The sequence below is a fragment of the Bufo bufo genome, chromosome 5 (genome assembly GCF_905171765.1).
Source record: "Bufo bufo chromosome 5, aBufBuf1.1, whole genome shotgun sequence".
In the NCBI taxonomy this organism is placed as follows: domain Eukaryota; kingdom Metazoa; phylum Chordata; class Amphibia; order Anura; family Bufonidae; genus Bufo; species Bufo bufo.
In genome coordinates this window covers 413856598-413877816 of record NC_053393.1, presented here as the reverse complement: position 1 = coordinate 413877816, position 21219 = coordinate 413856598, and the positions used below count along the sequence as shown (strand labels likewise).

Sequence of the window (21219 nt, the reverse complement as noted above, 5' to 3'; positions counted from 1 at the left end):
AGATGATCAGGTTTGAGAAAGCCACAAAAAAAGGGTGCAAAAAACACTGGGTATCCTTCGGCGCGATGCAATGGGATGCACCCAATATCGCCGTCTTCTTACGGATGGCCTTCCAAATCATATAGTCCACAGAAAGAAGGGCATGAGCGAGCGGGCGGGCATTGTTCCTCTTCCAGCAAAGTGATGTCACAATGAAGCATGTCGATGTGGGAGGGACAAAAAAAGGAAAACGGATCCGTTATTAGACTTACATTTTTTTTAACGTATCCGTTTTTAAACGTACCTAAAGGTGTACGTTATGAATGAATCCGTTTCCTTTGACAGAACGTAGAGCCGAACGCTGATGTGAACATACCCTGCACCAGTTTGCTCGGCCCGGAGCTCTACCCCTGCACCAGTCTCACTACCAAGGGTGGTGGAATCTGGTCCCAAACCCAAAAACTGACAGCGCCTAAAATGGCTGCTTCCAGAGAACAATAGACTAGGCGCCTGTCTCCGGCGGCTCCGTCCTCCAGGCCCGGCTCCCGGCCGCACTTCACACGCTCTGTTATCTAACCCTTTCATGCCTTGCTCCTGCCCTCCTCACCGCCGCTGGGTCCGGCCCCTTCCAGCGTGACGTCACGCCTTTGGCGTGCCGCTATTGGTCGGCCCATGTTCCCGGGCCCCCGTGTGTAACTGCGGAGAGCGGAAGCGGCGCTCTGTATTGTCTGCGGGAGGAAGAGGAGGGGGAACCGGGGTCAGCTCTGCAGACCGAAGCTGGGCTCTCCGTTCTGCACAGACGGTGCCTGCGTCATTCATGCCTCCGCTCCGCAGGACGCGTCCTCGGCAGCCGGGTTGCAGCGGTGGGCTGTAGCACGCAGGCACCGTATTCTACACGACTGCCTGCCTCGTCCCCACACACACACTCTCCGGCAGAGGGTAGGCCGCAGCGCCCGTGTGAGAGCAGGCACCCGTAGGCGGCTGAGGGAAGAGAAAGGCCCGGGGTGCCGGGCGACAGCCGTGGTATCTCCACGGAGAGTGGGGGAGGAGCGCCGCCTCACAATAGCCGCTTCTCTCGTTTATTAAGACTCGTCTGCTGCAGTCCTCTGGGAGGAGGAAGATGTCTAAATCCAGCGGAGGAGGAGCTGGAGGAGGAGGGACCGGGGGACTCACCTGGGTGGTAAGTCGTGGAGGGCCTTTATGTGTGCAGGAATGGGGTGCTGGTTACCGAGGGGCCGTGCCTGCGGCGCCACCTGCTGGCAGGAGGGGGCACAACCAGTGCTCAGGGTCTGATTGGAACAATGGGGTAGCAGATCAGGCAGGGCCTGGGGAGATTTCTCTGGTGTCAGTGTCCTCACAGCAGAGCCCCCCAATCCCAGAAAGGGGGAATGTGGCCAGTCAGGTCTATGGGAGAGAACAGTTGAGCTGTGCCCCGATGGCGTGCGCGTCCCCCCGGTGCCAATATTCTTCTCCTGTCACTAGAGGTTCCACCCATGAGCACCGATTCATTACTTTGCAGAAGTTTTATGTATTCTGTCTGTACATATGTCTCATCCTAGGTCATCAATATCGGATTTGGGGGGTCAGACTCCAGGCACCCCCACGGTCAGCGGTTGGAAGGGGACAGGTGGGCCGTGCGGCCTCTTCCTCAGCCTGTGATGTCTCACGTCCTTCGGTCGCATGGGCTTTCTGCAGCACAGCTCCATCCCGGTGAATGGGCCAGAGAAGCAGCTATACAGTTAAGGGTACCTTCACACTTGCGTTATTCTTTTCCAGCATTGAGTTCCGTCACAGGGGCTCTATACCGGAAAATAACTGATCAGGCATATCCCCATGCATTCTGAAGGGAGAGCAACCCGTTCAGGATGTCTCCAGTTCAATCGTTTTGCCTTTTCAGGACGGAGATAATACCGCAGCATGCTACGGTTTTATCTCCGTCCACAATTCCGGAGCACATGCCGGATCCGGCATGTTTTCCCATTGGCATGCATTAATGCCGGATCCGGCCCCGAGTCTTCCAGCATTGCGGTCTGCGCATGCTCAGACTGCAATAAATGTGCAAAAAAATAAATGCCGGATCCGTTTTTTCGGATGACACCGGAGAGACGTATCCAGCATTACAATGCATTTGTCATACGGATCAGGATCCTGATCCGTCTGACAAATGCCATCAGTTGGCATACGTTTTGACAGATCCGGCGGCCAGTTCTGGTGATGGAACTGCCTGCCGGAATCCTCTGCCGCAAGTGTAAAAGTACCCTTACTGTGCTGGGTATAGTATGGAGAGACTGCACCCCTTTCAAACTGCCGATCAGCTGTTGGGGGTCAGACACCCCAAATCCCAGGGATCAGCCACCTGCAGCACCCCAGCTGTGGTAAAACTATGACTCCCAGCATGCACAATTGCCTGGCTGTCCTCAGAACACCCACATAAGTGAATGGAGCATGTTGGGAGATGTAGTTCCAGGGGGTGTTTGCCCCTGAACTATCCTACAGATTCGTCGTCAGCATTGAAGGCCTCTTGCACACTATCCATTTTGCAGTCCCGCATATACCCTGATCTGCACGTCCACTTGTTATATTGATGTCCTATCCTCAGGATAAGTCATGAATATCAGATTGGTGGGGGCCCGATTGCTCTAACCCGCCGATCAGTCGCCATTGCAGCGGCAGGCAGGTGTAATTGCAGCTCCGCCGCCCTATTCACTTCATTGGGACGGCTCTGTTGCCTTCTCTTCATACAGCTGATCGGCGATTGGGCCCTGCCGATCTGATATTGATGATCTATCCCGGGATAGGTGATCAATATAACTAGTGTAAAGGAAAGAGCTCTTTGGATCCTATATCCAAAGTCGCTTTTGTCGAAACCTCGTGTGAATGCTGTACGGGGATCCGCCTCTGTACAGCATTAAAATGTACGGGCCCCGGCGAGGTCAAATACGTGATCTCCGAAGTCTCGCAAGAATAACTTCAGACTTCGATTTTTCGTCACGCTTGACTTCGGATGGCTTTAGATGGCAAAAGCTTATTTGGCTGCCAGCTGTCCCCTCTGCCCCTCCCCCACCATAAATATGCATTTTCACTGGGGAGAGGGGCGGACAGCGGGTGGCATACTTCCTCTTAGGACACAGAATTCAAAAGACAGACCCTTCTTTCCACATTTGGGGCCAGTTATCAAGACTGGCATTTGTAAGGCTACTTTCACATCTGCACTTTATCTTTCTGTATTGAGATCCGTCATGGGATCTAAAAACCGGAAGAAAACGCTCCGTTTTGCCCCCATTTATTGTCAGTTGGGACAAAACGGAACGGAGTGCGCCAGAATGCATTCTGTTTGGTTGCGTTCCCATGCTGTTCAGAAAAATGCTGCAAGACGGATGTGGCATAAAACAATGTAAGGCCTCATGCACACGACCGTATGTATTTTGCAGATCCGCAAAAAAAACGGATGACATCCGTGTGCATTCCGTATTTTGCAGAACGGAACAGCCGGCCCCTTATAGAACAGTCCTATCCTTGTCCGTAATGCAGACAATAATAGGACATGTTTTTTGCAGAACAGAAATACGGAAATGGAATGCACACAGAGTAACTTAATTATTATATTTTTTTTTTTTCTGACTTATTGAAATGAATGGTTCTGTATATGGTCAGCAAAAAAAACGGAACGTGCATGGAAAGAAAATACGTTTGTGTTCATGAGGCCTCAGTCAATGGTGCCGGATCCGTTTTCTTGGACACAATGGTTTTAGTGCTAGATCCCTCTTGGCTATGTTGGAGATAATACAACCGGATCCGTTCTGAACGTATGCAGACGCCGTATTATCGTGACGGAAGCGGTTTTGCTGATCCATGACGCAGATGTGAAGGTAGCCTGAGTCAGTCTAGATATCCTCTGTGCTGTTGGAGGTTGCCCTAAGGCCTCTTTCACACTTGCGTTGTTGGGATCCGGCATGCACTTCCGTTGCCGGAGGTGCCTGCCGGATCCGTAACAACGCAAGTGTACTGAAAGCATTTGAAGACGGAACCGTCTTCCAAATGCTTTCAGTGTTACTATGGCACCCAGGACGCTATTAAAGTCCTGGTTGCCATAGTAGTAGTGGGGAGCGGGGGAGCGGTATACTTACAGTCCGTGCGGCTCCCCGGGCGCTCCAGAATGACGTCAGAGCGCCCCATGCGCATGGATGACGTGATCACATGGATCACGTCATCCATGCGCTTGGGGCGCCCTGACGTCACTCTGGAGCGCCCGGGGAGCCGCACGGACGGTAAGTATGCTGCTCCCCTGCTCCCCGCTACACTTACCATGGCTGTCAGGACTTTAGCGTCCCGGCAGCCATGGTAACTATTCAGAAAAAGCTAAATGTCGGATGCGGCAATGCGCCGAAACGACGTTTAGCTTAAGGCCGGATCCGGATCAATGCCTTTCAATGGGCATTGATCCCGGATCCGGCCTTGCGGCAAGTCTTCAGGATTTTTGGCCGGAGCAAAAAGCGCAGCATGCTGCGGTATTTTCTCCGGCCAAAAAACGTTCCGTACCGGAACTGAAGACATCCTGATGCATCCTGAACGGATTACTCTCCATTCAGAATGCATTAGGATAATCCTGATCAGTATTCTTCCGGCATAGAGTCCCGACGACGGAACTCTATGCCGGAAGACAATAACGCAAGTGTGAAAGAGCCCTAAGTGTATGATGAGGAACACCCTAAGGCCTTGTGTACATCACTCAGTCTGCAAAACATGTGCATGCGTTCTGCATTTACCCACAAATAGGAAATGTTCTCGCTTTGTTGCGGACATACGAATGTAGACGGCACGCGGTGTGCTGTGCGCATCTTTTGTGGCCCCTTAGAAATGATTGGGTCTGCATCCAATCCGCAAATATTATGGAGCAGATGTGGACAAAAATAGTCGTGTGCTTGAGACCTAAGGCAGTCTGTGCATCTCGTTTGAAAATCTACTCCAGTTAAAGGGGTTGTCTCATGAAAAATATTCTAGTTTTCAAACCAGCACCTGGAGCTGAGTACTTTTGTATTTGTATGCAATTAAAAATTTAGCATAGCCACTGAGTTATTCAATAAAATGTATCTGTACAGCGCCACCTGCTGTTTGTTCTTTTTCTTATTTCTTTGACCTCCTCACTGATAAGGCTGCACATGCTCAGTTTCATCCTTCGACTGCCTCCTGAGCTGTGATAGGAGGAGAGCTCCAGCAGAATGGACACACCCCCTTAGCTGCAGCAGAAAAGACTCTCCCCTTGAGCTGTCAGCTTGGTATAAATCTAGCAGAGCAATGAATGGGGAGATCTCTGGACCCATGTGAGGTACAGGGCTGGTTCTAGCTTTGTTAGAAAGGTATTGTCATGTGCTATATGATGGCAGATTTCCATTTTTTACATTAGTCATAGGACAACCCCTTTAATTGCTGGCGTAGATTTCAGTCATTAATTATTCCAGAAAACTTGGGTAAATGATAAGACGGGGCCGACACCCTGCCCCCTTTTTGAAGTGGTGAGGGTGGTGTGGAAATGGCACTTGCACCTAAATGTAGGTGTATTGGCGTTAAAAATAAATGAATAAAAGTTGCAAACCCAGGGTTTGCGACTTTTTCCCATAACTTTCTGGAGTAGGGGATCATAGTAAATGACCCCCATTGTCTCCAAGACTCTTCCATTGCGGCATGGGACCTTTTTCCATTTTAATTCAGGATTATATAAAGTTGGACGTGTCGCAGGGTCCCAGAGACATTATGGGCGCTGTAGTACGTAGCTGTCGCAGTCACCTGCCGCGGTATTGGCGTCCACGTGATGAGTTGAGAAGCTTTCCTCTGTAGGCTATAGTGGCCGCACTGTGTAAAACTACAACTCCCACAATGCCCTGCTGTAGGCTGTTCGGGCATGCTGGGAGTTGTAGTTCTGCACAGCTGGAGGGCCGCAGGTTGAGCATGCCTGGACTAGAGCATTGTAGCTTTATCTAGGCGGGAGCTGCCGCTGATCAGCCTCCTCCATGTGCCAGACTTCAGCGGGAAAGGGTCCTTATGTGTTAGAGGAAAGTCGACCGAACCTGGCGATCCTTTGTTTGCGATTTCCCGGATCCCCCAGCATTCCCGATCCCTCCGGAGGTAAGCGGCTTACCCTCTTCTAAATGTGAATGCGTGTATGCTCGGCTTAGCAGACGTGTGTATAGGGGAGATGGGAAGAACCGCTGTCAGGTGAGCGAGTGTCCGGCTGACTGCTGCTGAGGCTTTATGAATACCTTCTGTCAGCAGGATCAGCCCTATTAAACCAGACATAATGCCAGGTAGGGTTGATCCTGTTGAGTAAAATGACACCGTTCTTATGTCTCTCTGAGTACTAATTTTTATTTTTATGCATATGAGTTTTAGTGCACTGAGGGGCGGACCGAGCACCCCGGAGTACCAGATCTTCAACGCCCTGCACTGTTTCCATTGACTGACAGGACCAGGCGAAAGGCAATCAGGATGGGCGCATGCACATCTCCATCAGCTGCCTGTGAGCAGTGGTGCGAGATTACAGGCCCAGGCGACATGCTTTGCCCTGACTATCAGGAGGAACGGGGAAGGAGCAGGGTGTTGAAAATTGGTGCTCCGGTAAGATTATTAGCATAAAAAAAAAAAACGATTATTGCGCAGTAACGACACATCAGGGAAATGTAAGAAAAGTGTAATTTTAGTCAGCAGAATCAACCCTACCTGGCATTATGAATGCTCTACTAGGATTGATTCTGCTGATAGATGCTCTTTACGATACAACTGTGTGGTGTGTCCTTTGTGCTGTTTAGGGCGGATGTGATCAGAGGTGCAGCACGTTAGTAACAAGTGATGCGGAAAAATCTGGCCAAATCATACGGCCGTTACCTGTGCGTGAGACTGTGCTTGTCCCACATTTATCGTAGTGGCATCCATCCCCATCTGGTAACAGGGTGGGAAAAAAAGTATCCGTTGTAATATACGAAGTTCTGGAGCATCTACACTTATAACTCTACATTGTGTTCTTCTGTTATTCCTCCTAGAAATAGAAGAATAAATTGACAGCTCTTGTCAAAGGGTTGTGTCTCTGTCCAGTCTGATACTGTCAGCACTGTTTGGCCATGCCCCTGCCAGAAACGCCCAGTCGCCAGTTTATTTGTGAATGTTTAGAAGGAATAATAGAGGGACAGCACAGTACAGAGTTAAAAGAAAAGATGCCCCAGAATTATTTTATGTGGAATACAAGAATGGTACTGAGTTGGGGTACTGCTATCATCTTCCAAATGGGTAATAGAATTTGAAGCATGTGGCTGCCGAGCTTACTTTAATTTACCCTTTAAGTACCAAGCCTATTTTGCTGGCATAGGCCGAAGCTTTGACAGAGGTGTTCTGCTGATAGGCATAGCCTTTTGTGCTGTGTATTCTCATTCTGTCCGAGGGCTTTATTGCATTGTAGATAACGTGGAATATGCTTTTATGGGCTACTGTATGGCGTTGCTTCAGAGGCAGCATTGTGGGAGCCATACAGAGGGTTGTGCAGTGGTGTAAAGGGGTATTCTGCTTCTTCAAAGTGATCTCCTATCCACACGGTAAAGGATAATTATTAGATCTGTCGGGGTCCTACTGCTGGAATCGCCACTGATCATAAGAACCGGTACCACGTAACCCTCGGAGCCCCCCATGGGAACTACTGCCTCATTCATCTCTATGTGAGTTCTGGAAATAGCTGAGTGCTGTACTCCTCTGCAGGGTGGATTTGATTTAAATCACAATTTAAATCACTAGTCAGTAAGGCTTGATTTAAATCCATAGTTTTCTACATAAAGACTAATTCTTGCTGGTATAACTTATAATATGCAAGTAGATGAAGATTTCTAGAATAACAACTTTTCATATTAGTTTGATTTAGGTTGATTCTGTATCCATAGGTTTGTAGAAGTTAGGACTGCCTTCCGGTGACGAGCCTGTGAGATCCAGCCCCCTGGATCTCACAGGCCGGAAGTTGTATGAGTAATACACACAGTATTACTCATACAGCCAATGCATTCCAATACAGAAGTATTGGAATGCATTGTAAAGGATTAGACCCCCAAAAGTTCAAGTCCCAAAGTGGGACAAAAAAAAAAGTTGGAAAAATAGTTTCCCCCCCAAAAAATAAAGTTTCAAGTAAAAATAAACCAACGTAATTTTCCCCAAATAAAGTAAAAAAAAATTGGTAAAAAATAGGGGGGGGTATACATATTAGGCTACTTTCACACTAGCGTTCGGGTGTCCGTTCGTGAGCTCCGTTTGAAGGGGCTCACGAGCGGCCCCGAACGCATCCGTCTGGCCCTAATGCATTCTCAGTGCAGGCGGATCCACTGAGAATGCATCCGCCTGCCAGCGCTCAGCCTCCGCTCCGCTGGGGTGTCCGCCTGGCCGTGCGGAGGCGAGCGGATCCGTCCAGACTTATAATGGAAGTCAATGGGGACGGATCCGCTTGAAGATGACACTATATGGCTCAATCTTCAAGCAGATCCGTTCCCCATTGACTTTCAATGTAAAGTCTGAACGGATCCGCTCAGGCTACTTTCAGACTTAGAAAATTTCTAAGTTATAATGCAGACGGATCCGTTCTGAGCGGATGCAAACGTCTGCATTATCGGAGCGGATCCGTCTGATGAAACATCAGACGGATCCGCTCCGAACGCTAGTGTGAAAGTAGCCTTAGGTATCGCCGCGTCCGTATCGACCGGCTATATAAACATATCACATGACCTAACCCCTCAGATGAACACCGTAAAAAATAAAAAATTAAAACTGCTAAATAAACTATATTTTGTCACCTTGCATCACAAAAAGTGTAATAGCAAGCGATCAAAAAGTCATATGCAGCCCAAAATAGTGCCAATCAAACCGTCCTCTCATCCCGCAAAAAATGAGACCCTACCTAATATAGGCCTCTTTCACACTTGCGTTGTCCGGATCCGGCGTGTACTCCACTTGCCGGAATTACACTCCGGATCCGGAAAAACGCAAGTGTACTGAAAGCATTTGAAGACGGAACAGTCTTCCAAATGCTTTCAGTGTTACTATGGCACCCAGGACGCTATTAAAGTCCTGGTTGCCATAGTAGTAGTGGGGAGCGGGGGAGCGGTATACTTACAGTCCGTGCGGCTCCCGGGGTGCTCCAGAATGACGTCAGAGCGCCCCATGCGCATGGATGACGTGATCCATGTGATCACATGATCCATGCGCTTGGGGCGCCCTGACGTCACTCTGGAGCGCCCGGGGAGCCGCACGGACGGTAAGTACACTGCTCCCCGCTCCCCACTACACTTTACCATGGCTGCCAGGACTTTAGCGTCCCGGCAGCCATGGTAACCACTCTGAAAAAGCTAAATGTCGGATGCGGCAATGCGCCGAAACGACGTTTAGCTTAAGGCCGGATCCGGATCAATGCCTTTCAATGGGCATTAATTCCGGATCCGGCCTTGCGGCAAGTGTTCCGGATTTTTGGCCGGAGCAAAAAGCGCAGCATGCTGCGGTATTTTCTCCGGCCAAAAAACGTTCCGTTCCGGAACTGAAGACATCCTGATGCATCCTGAACGGATTTCACTCCATTCAGAATGCATTAGGATAATCCTGATCAGGATTCTTCCGGCATAGAGCCCCGACGACGGAACTCTATGCCGGAAGACAACAACGCAGGTGTGAAAGAGCCCATAATCGCCCAAAAACTGAAAAAACTATGGCTCTCAGATTATGGAAACACTAAAACATGATATTTTTTTTTGTTTCAAAAATATTATTGTGTAAAACTTTCATAAATACTAAAAAGTATACATATTAGGTATTGCCGCATCCGTGACAACCTGGTCTATAAAAATATCACATGATCTAACCTGTCAGATGAATGTTGTAAATAACAAAAAATAAAAACGGTCCCAAAACAGCTATTTCTTGTTATCTTACCTCACACAAAGCGTGATATAGAGCAACCAAAAATCATATGTACCCTAAACTAGTACCAACAATACTGCCACCCTATCCCGTAGTTTCTAAAATGGGGCCACTTTTTTTGGAGTTTCTACTCTAGGGGTGCATCAGGGGGGCTTCAAATGGGACATGGTGTCAAAAAAACCAGTCCAGCAAAATCTGCCTTCCAAAAACCATATGGCTTTCCTTCCCTTCTGCGCCCTGCCGTGTGCCCGTACAGTAGTTTACGACCACATATGAGGTCAGGGGCGTAACTAAAAGTGACGGGGCCCAACAGCAAATATTTGTAAGGGCCCCTCCAGCGCGCTTCGCACCTCCCTCCTCTTGTGTAAACCCCACTCCTTTGGCACAGTGTAGCGGTATACTGTATATTGTGTGGCACAGTGGATGCTATATGTGTATAACATAAACAGATTTCATATGAAAACTTAGTTACTTGACCCTTGGGGATCTCGGACACCACTTCAACACTTGGCCGGGGGCTCGGCGGAGCTGATGTTGTGCCCTATCCTAATCAGAAAGATTTCATAATAAGGATTTGGAGAAGGGGCAGAGGGATAGCAGAGCAGAGGGAGGCTGGTGCTGCTACTAGGGGGTCATACCATGGGGGAGTAATAAAGCCCACTATAATGCCCCCCCCCCCCCCAGTAGTAATAATTCTCCTTATAATGTGACAGTGCAAAAATACCCCCTTGTAATGCCCCCAGTTGAGCTAATGTCCCCATAGTGCCCCCATAATGTCCCAGTATAAAATACCACTATATAGTGCCCCCAGTAAATTCCCCCATAGTGCTCCTCTCCCCTTTTCCTGCTAGTGCCCCCCATAATGTACCAGTATAAAATGCCCCAGTAGATGCCCCTCAGTGTCCCCCATAATGCCCCCCAATAATGTGCAAGTAAGTTTCCCCATAGATGCCCCCCCATCATGTGCCAGTATCAAGTGCCTCTCTCCTCCCCCCCACATGTCCCAGTATCATAGTGCCACCCCCCCCCCCAATGTGCCAGTATCAAGTGCCTCTCTCCTGCCCACCCCCCATGTGCCAGTATCATAGTGCCAAACCCCCCCATGTGCCAGTATCATAGTGCCAAACCCCCCCATGTGCCAGTATCATAGTGCCAAACCCACCCATGTGCCAGTATCAAGTGCCAACCCCCCCCCCCCCCCCACATGCCAGTATCAAGTGCCTCTCTCCCTCCCCCCCCCCCCCCATGTGCCAGTATCAGGTGCCAACCCCTCCCCCCCCCCCTATGTGCCAGTATCAGGTGCCTCTCCCCCCCCATGTGCCAGTATCAGGTGCCAACCCCTCCCCCCCCCCCATGTGCCCAGTATCAGGTGCCTTCCCCCCCCCATGTGCCAGTATCAGGTGCCTCTCATGTGCCAGTATCAAGTGCCCCCCGCTCCCCCCATGGCAGTAACAGTCGGGTATTAAAAAAATAATAATAAAGACTTCTACTTGTAAGTAGAAGTCTTTATTATTATTTTTTAATATTGAATGCGATATAAATTTGTGCCACGATATGGATTTTGCGCATATCGCCGGTCCGCGATATGATTTCTCTACTTTTTGGGAGTTATTACTATCTATTAATTACTTTACATTACCCGTATGTCTACTTCATGTTTGGATCATTTTGTGAATGCCATTTTATTTTTTTGGGGACATTAGAAGGTTTAGAAGCAAATCTTGAAATTTTTCAGAAAATTTCCAAAACCCACTTTTTAAGGACCAGTTCAGGTCTGAAGTCACTTTGTGAGGCTTACATAATAGAAACCACCCAAAATGACCCCATTTTAGAAACTACACCCCTCGAGGTATTCAAAACTGGTTTTACAAACTTTCTTAACCCTTTAGATGTTCCCCAAGAATTAATGGAAAATGGAGATGAAATGTAAGAATTTCACTTTTTTGGCAGATTTTCAGTTTTAATTTAAAAAAAAAAATTCCACTAAGCAAGGGTTAACAGCCAAACAAAACTTAATATTTATTGCCCTGATTCTGTAGTTTACAGAAACACCCCATATGTGGTCGTAAACTGCTGTATCGGCACATGGCAGGGCAAAGAAGGAAAGGAACGCCATATGGGTTTTGGAAAGCAGATTTCACTGGTATAATTTTAAGCTGCCATGTCACATTTGAAGACCCCTTGATGCACCCCTAGAGTAGAAACTCCAAAAAAATGACCCCATTTTGGAAACTACGGGATAAGATGTCAGTTTTGTTGGTACTATTTTAGGGTACATGTGATTTTTGGTTGCTCTATACTACACTTTTTGTAAGGCAAGGTGTTATGGCACCGTTTTTTATTTTGTTATTTACAAGGTTCATCTGACAGGTTAAATCATGTGGTATTTTTATAGAGCAGGTTGTTATGGACGCGACAATACCAAATATGAATACTTTTTTGGGTTGTTTGTTTCAGTTTTACATAATAAAGCATTTTAGAAAAAAAATATTTTTTTAGTGTCCATATTCTGAAAGCCATAGTTTTGTTTTTTTGTTTTTTTCTTAAGTAGGGTCTAATTTTTTTCGGTATGAGATGACGGTTTGGTACTATTTTAGGGTGCATATGACTTTTTGATCACTTGGTATTACACTTTTTGTAATGTATGTAAGGTGACAAAAAATGGCTTTTTTTTACGGTGTTCATCTGAGGGGTTAGGTCATGTGATATTTTTATATAGCAGGTTCTTACAGACGTGGCGTTACCTAATATGTATACTTTTTTATTTTTAGTTTTACACAATAAGAGCATTTTTAAATAAAAAAATATTTTTTTAGTGTCTCCATATTTTGAGAGCCCTAGTGTGTTGTGTTTTTTTTTTTTTTTTTTTTTTTTTTTCTGCGATTTATGTCTTAGGGTCTCATTTTTTGCGGGAGGAGATGATTGATTGATACGATTTTGTGGTGTGTATGAATTTTTGATCGCTTGCTATTACACTTTTTGTGATGTAAGGTCACAAAAAATGGCTTTTTACACCGTTATTTTTTTTACGGTGTTCACCTGAGGGGTTAATTCATGTGATATTTTTATAGAGCAGGTCGTTACAGATGTGGCAATACCTAATATGTATGATTTTATTTTTTTATTCATTTAAGTTTTACACTGTCATTTTGGAAACAAAAAAAAATAAATCATGTTTCAGTGTCTTCATATTCTGAGAGCCCTAGTTATTTTTATTTTTTGGGCGATTTTCTTAAGTAGGGTCTCATTTTGGGGTGCGTATGACTTTTTGATTGCTTGGTATTACACTTTTTGTAATGTAAGGTGACAAAAAAGGCTTTTTTTTTTACACTGTTTTTATTTTTTTACGGTGTTCACCTGAGGGGTTAGGTCATGTCTACTTTTCTTTTCCTATTTTTAAAAAATATATATTTTTTTTACAAACGGAAAATGCAAATGTGATCGCACACTACATCCAGCATATATTTTTTTTAACCTTTTTTTGGGGGAAAAGGACTCTTTTTAAATTTTTTTTTATTTTTTTTTACTTGAAACATTACATTTTTTTTACTATTTATATTTGTCCCACTGTGCGACTTCACCTTTTCAGGGTTTGATCCCTGTTTCAATTCAGTCCAATACATTCTGTATTGTACTGAATTGAACTGTCGGCGTCTTACACAGTAAGACGCTGACAGTTGCCTGGGGACCCAGCCCTCAGGCTGGATCTCCTGGGCTTCCGTAGCTGGCAGGCCCCAATGCCTGTGTATGGCAACCATCGGGTCCCCGCCACGCAGTGCGGTACCCGATGGCTAAGGAGAGGGAGCGCAAACCACCCATATGCCGCGGTCAGCGCTGACCGCGGCATATGAGGGGATAATCCACTGGCATCTGCGTTATCACCGATGCTGGTGGATGCAGCATGGATCCGGCTATCAGTAACAGCTGGATCCGTGCTCCTGATCGCAGCAGCACACATGGAGGGATGGAAGGACCGCAAGACGAGAATGCTCGTCCTAGGTCGCAAACTACTGGCCATGGGTCGTTAAGGAGTTAAATTTTTTGAAAATGTTAACATTTAAGAAAACTGTTCCCTTAAAAAGTTGTTTTATTTGGTAAAAATGGTTAAAAAAAACAAACCTCACATGCATATGGTATCATCAAAATAGTCACAATCCACACAAAAATCGGAATTGCCTTTTTTCCCCCCTCTCCTTTTAGGGCTCATTTACACTCCGTGTGCTGTCCGCATCCGTTGCTCCATTCCGTGGCTTCAAAAATTGAGTCATGTCCTATTCTTGTCCGTTTTGCGGACAAAAATAGGCATTTCTATAAAGGGCTGTCCATTTCGCAAATTGTGGAAGGCACACGGGCGGTATCCGTGTTATGCGGATCCGCCAATTGCGGACCGCAAAATATGGCACGTTCGTGTGAACCATCCCTTAGGCTACTTTCACACCAGCGTTTTTGCTGGATCCGGCAGTGTTCAGCAAAAACACTTCCGTTACTGATAATACAACCGTCTGCATCCGTTATAAACGGATCCGGTTGTATTATCTGTAACGTACCTAAGACTGATCCGTCATGAACTCCATTGAAAGTCAATGGGGGATGGATCAGTTTTCTATTGTGTTTGGAGCATTCCGTCCTGTTCAGTTACGTTTTGTCATTGACAATGAATGGGGACAAAACGGAAGTGTTTTTCCCCCTCACCCATGACGGCACCCATGTGACTAGGACGTCCTGTTGTGACCTCGGGAGGCTGGGGTGGTCCGGGTCTACTATACCGTAAAGGGGTAGGCGGCGTCGGTCTCCTTGGGGAGCTGCTGCCTGAGCCTGCTCTTTTTCCTGCCTCCTTCCAAGCCTCTATGGGGAGCCGCTGTGGCCGTGTTCAGGCGGTTCCCAGTCCATTGCAGCGGTATGCCTGGCGTCCCGCTTCCAAGATGGTGGTGCGTGCTTCCCTGCGTTCTGCGCATGCGTGTCGGGACGACCCCTTCCGGCTCATTGATGTTATCTCCGGGCCGGAAGGGGTGTGGGCATCCTCCCTCATTGGATTAGGCATTTTTGGGCCTAGGGGTTAAAAGGAGCCGAGGCACGCTTTACAAATCGGCAGCAGGAGAAGGCAGCCAGCCTTGTGGCACACAGTGCTGTGCTAGATCTGGGTTTCCACCAGCATGTCGGAACCAGGTGATGCAGGATGCGCTGGAGCCCTCGAGGCCCATAAGCCTGGTATTGGTCCTGAGGAGCGGGGAAGCTTAACTCTACTATGGGTGAGATTTATCCTCTCCTAATTTTGGGTGTTATTTTTGCTTTATTGTTGTAGGTAGCAAAAACACCAAAGAAATGATCCGGAAGGACTAAACATAAAGAATGTGGAGGATGTAGCGTAGCTTTAGCAGCCTCTTATATTAAACCACTATGTCAAGCTTGTATAGATAAGCTGGTTATGGAAGAGTCTCACAGCTTATCTAAAAATATTAGGGCCTTGGTACGGTCAGAAGTTAAATCTTCTATTAAAGCACTCGGTTGAAAACACCCAAGGTCTCCTGAAAGATCCACCTATAATAAGGACTCTGATTCTGATTTTTCTGGGGAGGACGAGGAAAGAGAATCCGGCCAGGCCTTATCAGATGAGGATTCAGCGGGGAGGGCTCTTTTTCCACCGGAAGGTACCGAGCCTTTACTTAAAGCCGTTAAAGCCACCATGCAATTAGAGGATGTAAAACAGCCTAAATCTATTGCTGACCAGATTTTTGAAGGGCTCGGCCCTAAAAGCTGTAGAGTTTTCCCCGTTCATAAAGATATGAAAGCCCTTATCAGAAAAGAATGGAAAAATCCAGATAGAAAATGTTTCATTCCTAATTCTCTAAAAAGAAAATATCCTTTTGAGGATTCGGTAGCGGGCGTCTGGGACAGAGCCCCCACTGTAGATTCCCAGCTAGCTAAAATAGCTAAAAAATACCTTTCGATGATTTAGGCTGCTTAGAAGATTCTCTAGATAAAAAGGCAGCCGTTTATCTTAGACGTGCTTGGGAGTCTGATTCAACAAGTCTTAGACCGGCCATTGCCGCCTCTTGGGTTTCCAGGTCCTTAAGGCTTTGGTTAGATCAACTGGAGGTTCATATTAACCGCCTCACGTCCGCCCATAGGATATAAACGTCCTATGGGTGGACGTCTATTTCTGACAGCACGTTTTAAAACGTCCTGTCAGAAATAGCAGCTGCACGCTAATCGTGCAGCTGCTGATCGGGTTGCCCGCTGTCAGTGACAGCAGGGCAACCCTAAGACAAGGCAGGGACAGTGCCCAGGTGTCCCTGCCTTCACGATCGCTGCAGACACAGCGCTCACCGAGCGCTGTGTCTGCAGAGCAGGAAGCGCTGTGCGCTTCCTGTTCCGGCCCGGCGGTCATGTGACCGCCGTGACCGGAGAGTGCAGGGGCTGTGTGAGGTCTCTCAGAGACCTCGATCAGCCCTGCTGTGAGGCTGTACAGCGCTGGATTGCTGCTGTACAGCCTCTATAGGGGTGCATTTGTCCTGTAACTGGGGCTACTATGTCAGCCCCAGTTACAGGAGAAATCAACTGTGAAAAAAAAAAGAAAAAGTGAAGTAAATGTCCCCCAGAGGTCTTGTATGACCTTATGGGGGACGAAAAGTGTAAAAAAAAATAAAAAAAATAAAGGGTTGAAAAAATAAAATAAAATAAAGTTTCACATGTAAAAAAAAAAAAAGTTCCCAAGTTAGGAATAAAAAAAAAAAATTAAAATAGAAAAAATAAAGTAAAATAGACATATTTAGTATTGCCGCGTCCGTAAAAACCAGCTCTATAAAAATATCACATGACCTAACCCCTCGGATGAACACCGTAAAAAATAAATAAAAAAAACTGTGTCAAAACAAGCAATTTTTGTCACCTTGCATCACAAAAGGTGCAACACCAAGTGATCAAAAACGCGTATGTCCCACAAAATGGTACCAATAAAACCGTCACCTCATCCCGCAAAAAATGAGCCCCTACATAAGAAAATCTCTCAAAAAATAAAAAAACTATAGCTCTTAGAACATGGAGACACTAAAACATAATTTTTTTGGTTTCAAAAATGCTATTATTGTGTTAAAGTGAAACAAATAAAAAAAAGTATACATATTAGGTATTGCCGCGTCCGTAAAAACCAGCTCTATAAAAATATCACATGACCTAACCCCTCGGGTGAACACCGTAAAAAAAAAAAAAAAAAAACTGTGTCAAAACAAGCAATTTTTGTCACCTTGCATCACAAAAGGTGCAACACCAAGTGATCAAAAACGCGTATGTCCCACAAAATGGTACCAATAAAACCGTCACCTCATCCCGCAAAAAATGAGCCCCTACATAAGAAAATCTCTCAAAAAATAAAAAAACTATAGCTCTCAGAACATGGACACATTAAAACATAATTTTTTGGTTTCAAAAATGCTATTATTGTGTAAAACTTTAATAAATGAGAAAAAGTATACATATTAGGTATCGCTACGTCCGTAACAATCTGCTCTATAAAAATGTCACTTGACTGAACCCCTAAGGTGAACGCTGTAAAAATAAATAAATAGAAACTGTGCTAAAACAACCAATTTTTTGGTCACCTTGCCCCATAAAGTGTTATATTGAATGATCAAAAAATCATATGTACCCAAAAATAGTACTAATAAAACTGGCACCTTATCCCCTAGTTTCCAAAATGGGGTCACTTCTTGGGAGTTTCTACTGTAAGGGTGCATCAGGGGGCTTCAAATGGGACATGGCATCTAAAAACCATGTGGAGTTCCTTTCCTTCTGCGCCCTGCCGTGTGCCCATACAGCAGTTTACGACCACATGTGGGGTGTTTCTGTAAACCGCAGAATCTGGGTAATAAATATTGAGTTTTGTTTGGCTGTTAACCATCGATGTGTTAGAGAAAAAAATTGATTAAAATGGAAAATCTGCCAAAAAAGTGAAATTTAAAAATTTGATCTCCATTTTCCTTTAATTCTTGTGGAACGCCTAAAGGGTTAACAAAGTTTGTAAAATCGGTTTTGAATACCTTGAGGGGTGTAGTTTCTACAATGGGGTCATTTATGGGGGTATCCACTATGTAGGCCCCACAAAGTGACTTCAGACCTGAACTGGTCCTTATAAAGTGGGTTTTGGCAATTTTCTTAAAAATTTGAAGAATTGCTTCTAAACTTCTAAGCCTTCTAACGTCCTAAAAAAATAAAATGACATTTCCAAAATGATGCCAACATAAAGTAGACATATGGGGAATGTTAAATAATAAATATTTTATGAGGTATCACTTTCTGTTTTAAAAGCAGAGAAATTGAAATTTAGAAAATTGCGATTTTTTTTTTACATTTTTGGGTAAATTTGGGATTTTTTCATAAATAAAGGTGAAATATTTTGACTCAAATTTATGACTATCATGAAGTACAATGTGTCACGAGAAAACAATCTCTGAATGACTTGGATAAATAAAGGCGTTCCAAAGTTATTACCACATAAAGTGAGATATGTCCGTTTTGCAAAATTTGGCCTGGTCAGGAAGGGGGCAAAGGGCCCAGATGGGAAGTGGTTAAGGAGGAAGTAATTCTTCTCTAGGTACGATCTTCCCTCCCTACTTTTGCTAAAGCCGCAGATTTCCTGGCGGACGCTTCTACTGATGCGATCCGTTTTTCTGCCAGAGCAGCTGCCATGTCTAACGCTGCTAGACGGGCTATCTGGCTTAAATCGTGGAAGGGGGACCAGGGTTCCAAGTCTAGACTCTGCTCTCTTCCGTGTGAGGGTTCTAGGCTGTTTGGTTCCTCGCTTGATGACATCCTAGAGTGGGCCTCAGATAAGAAGAGGGGTTTCCCGATTCCTGCAGTGGCCGCAGAAGGTATTATAAGGGGTATAACTTACCAGATTGGTTCTCTTCTTTGCCAATTTGTGGGTTGGTTTCTGTTTTTAACCTTCTTTTTCTTGGTGGTTGGCACGCCTCCGGAGCTCTATTTATTAGAATCACTGAGGTGTGGTGGGGGTGTGAACCATTTTATCTATCCTGGATGGGAGATCCTAGTCGCATGGGTGCCGTCATGGGTTTCAAGAAAAACAATAATCGGTAAGAGTAATTACTGTTTTTCCAGTATTGAGACCCTATGACAGATCTCAATACTGGAAAACATTAACGCTAGTGTGAAAGTAGCCTTAAAAAAAAAAAAAAAATCCTAAGGATAGGTAATCAACAAAAATAAAGCAGACAACTCCTTTAATTACTTATTTAGTCTCACTGCGGGGACTATTACTGATATACGGCTTCAGTATAGCCTATCAGTGTAAGGCATCATGCACACAACTGGTCGTATTTCGTTCTGTGAACAACAAATCCGCAGAATACCTACTATGTTCTTTTTATTTTTTTTCTCCCATCAATAGGAAGGGCTGTTGTCGTCCGCATAACAGACCAGAATGGGACATGTTCTGTAGTTTTCGGGAACGAATAACGGATCCACAAAAAGCACTGACGTGTGCATGAACGCACGTTAGGCCTAAAATGGAAAGCCTGTCTACATGCACAGCTTATTAGATATAGAACTATTTCATCCCTGGGGGCCTTTGGTAGGGCCCAGGATTGCAGATTGAAGGGGTGAAGGGGACAGTGGGAACCCCTCTCCCCCTGTCTAATCACCTAGATGCTGCAGTTACTATCAGCTGTGGCATTTAGGAGTTGAAATGGCCAGGATTGAAGTTATCTCAAATCCCAGGCTTTACAGCAGATGCCTAAATGTCAGATTCTGTGCCGCGGCGATCACAGTGACATAACTATGTCATGGAGGCTCCATAGAAGCCAATCTGTGATGTACATTACATGATAGTGGAAAAGAGCCTTAATGACTGACTAATTTTTTGTTTTGTGCCTCTGAATTTTTTCACTGATGTGACGGTTTAAGACCCTCTTTTGGGAGACAATTATTTATTTATTTATTTTTCTGTGCCCTTTTGTGGATGCCATATTTTTTTCCCACTTGAATATACATAAAATGTGATTTATATAGGTTTTCTTTATTATTTTTTTTAATTTTAGTGTTGATGTTTCACACTAGCCTTGTTCAATGAATTCCTTTATTATGGTTGTGTGGATACCTACTAAGTGTAGAGTTTAATTTTATTTGAAGAGAACCTGACGTCATGAAAATGCGTAATCTGCAGGCAGCATATGATACAGCAGGAGATGCTGAACTGATTGATATATAGTTTTATGGGAAAAGATTCAGTAAAACTTGTAATTTATACATTTATATTTCTGCTCATTCTGAACTTTGAAGTCCAGGAGGTGGTCCTATCAGTGATTGACAGCTATCTCTGTGTACACAGTCATAGAGGGAAGGCTGTCAATCACTGATAGGACCGCCTCTTCGACTTCAAAGTTCAGAATGAGCAGAAATATAAATGGGTAAATTATAAGTTTTACTGATCTTTTAACATAAAACTATCCAACAATCTGCTCAGCTCCTCCTGCTCTATAATATGCTGCATGTAGCTTATAAACCATGTTCAACGTGACAGGTTCCCTTTAATGTTTGTGCAAAAAAATTATTTTATACATCACTTTTTTCTGTTAAATTGATAATTAAATTTTTCCTTATTTGTATCTTTTGTGAACTCTCTGCGGCGCATCAGTGTGTTTTTTTTTATTTTTAAAGATATTCCAAATTAGGGTCTATTCACACGTCCATAAATGGGTCCGCATCCGTTCCACAATATCGGGATTGGGTGCGGACCCATTCATTCTCTAAGTGTGCTCTCCACATCTCTTCCGGCCCCAATGTGCTATCCGCATTTCCAGAGCGCGGCCCCGAATTGCGGACAAGAATAGGCAGTTCTAGGGGGGGTGCCGGCCGGGTGTATTGCGGATCCGCAATACACTACGGACGTGTGAATGGACGCTTACAGTGGAAAACAGCCCCCCTTTTGTCACACTATTGACTGGCAATGCTGATCTGCTAATATCCAGTATCTTTGCCATGCTGGGGGAGGGGGCAACTGCCAATCATGTGATCAGTGGGTTAAGAGTCGGCAGCATTGACACCTCCTCTGTTGACTCCATATTGCTTATTAAAGGAGTTCTCCGGGCTTTTAATAGGTCATCAACATCAGGTCGGCGGGGATTATTAAACGTTAAAAAGAATATTCTGATCGGAGTAATCGGACCCAGTGGTCTCCCTGTTAACCCTGCATCTTTTAGCAATGCGTTTGTTTTGTAGCTTTTGATTAATCCGTGGTAAACCTAAGGCGGTGGACCAGATCATATTGTGTGCAGCAGGAATATGCATAGCCTG

The 21219-nt window shown here is 45.4% G+C and overlaps 1 protein-coding gene across 3 annotated transcripts in view; it reads left to right on the top strand.

Moving 5' to 3' along the window:
• Window positions 1-662: 662 nt before the first annotated feature.
• TOP2B (DNA topoisomerase II beta) overlaps window positions 663-21219 on the top strand; it is a 93607-nt gene continuing 73050 nt past the window's right edge. For all 3 annotated transcript variants that reach the window (XR_005779184.1, XM_040433158.1, XM_040433157.1), the window contains exon 1: window positions 663-1159. Coding sequence is in view for 2 of the 3 variants with exons in the window: in XM_040433158.1 (XP_040289092.1) it covers window positions 1100-1159 (60 nt within the window). In the remaining variant the exon portion in view is untranslated. The remainder of the gene's footprint in view (window positions 1160-21219) is intronic.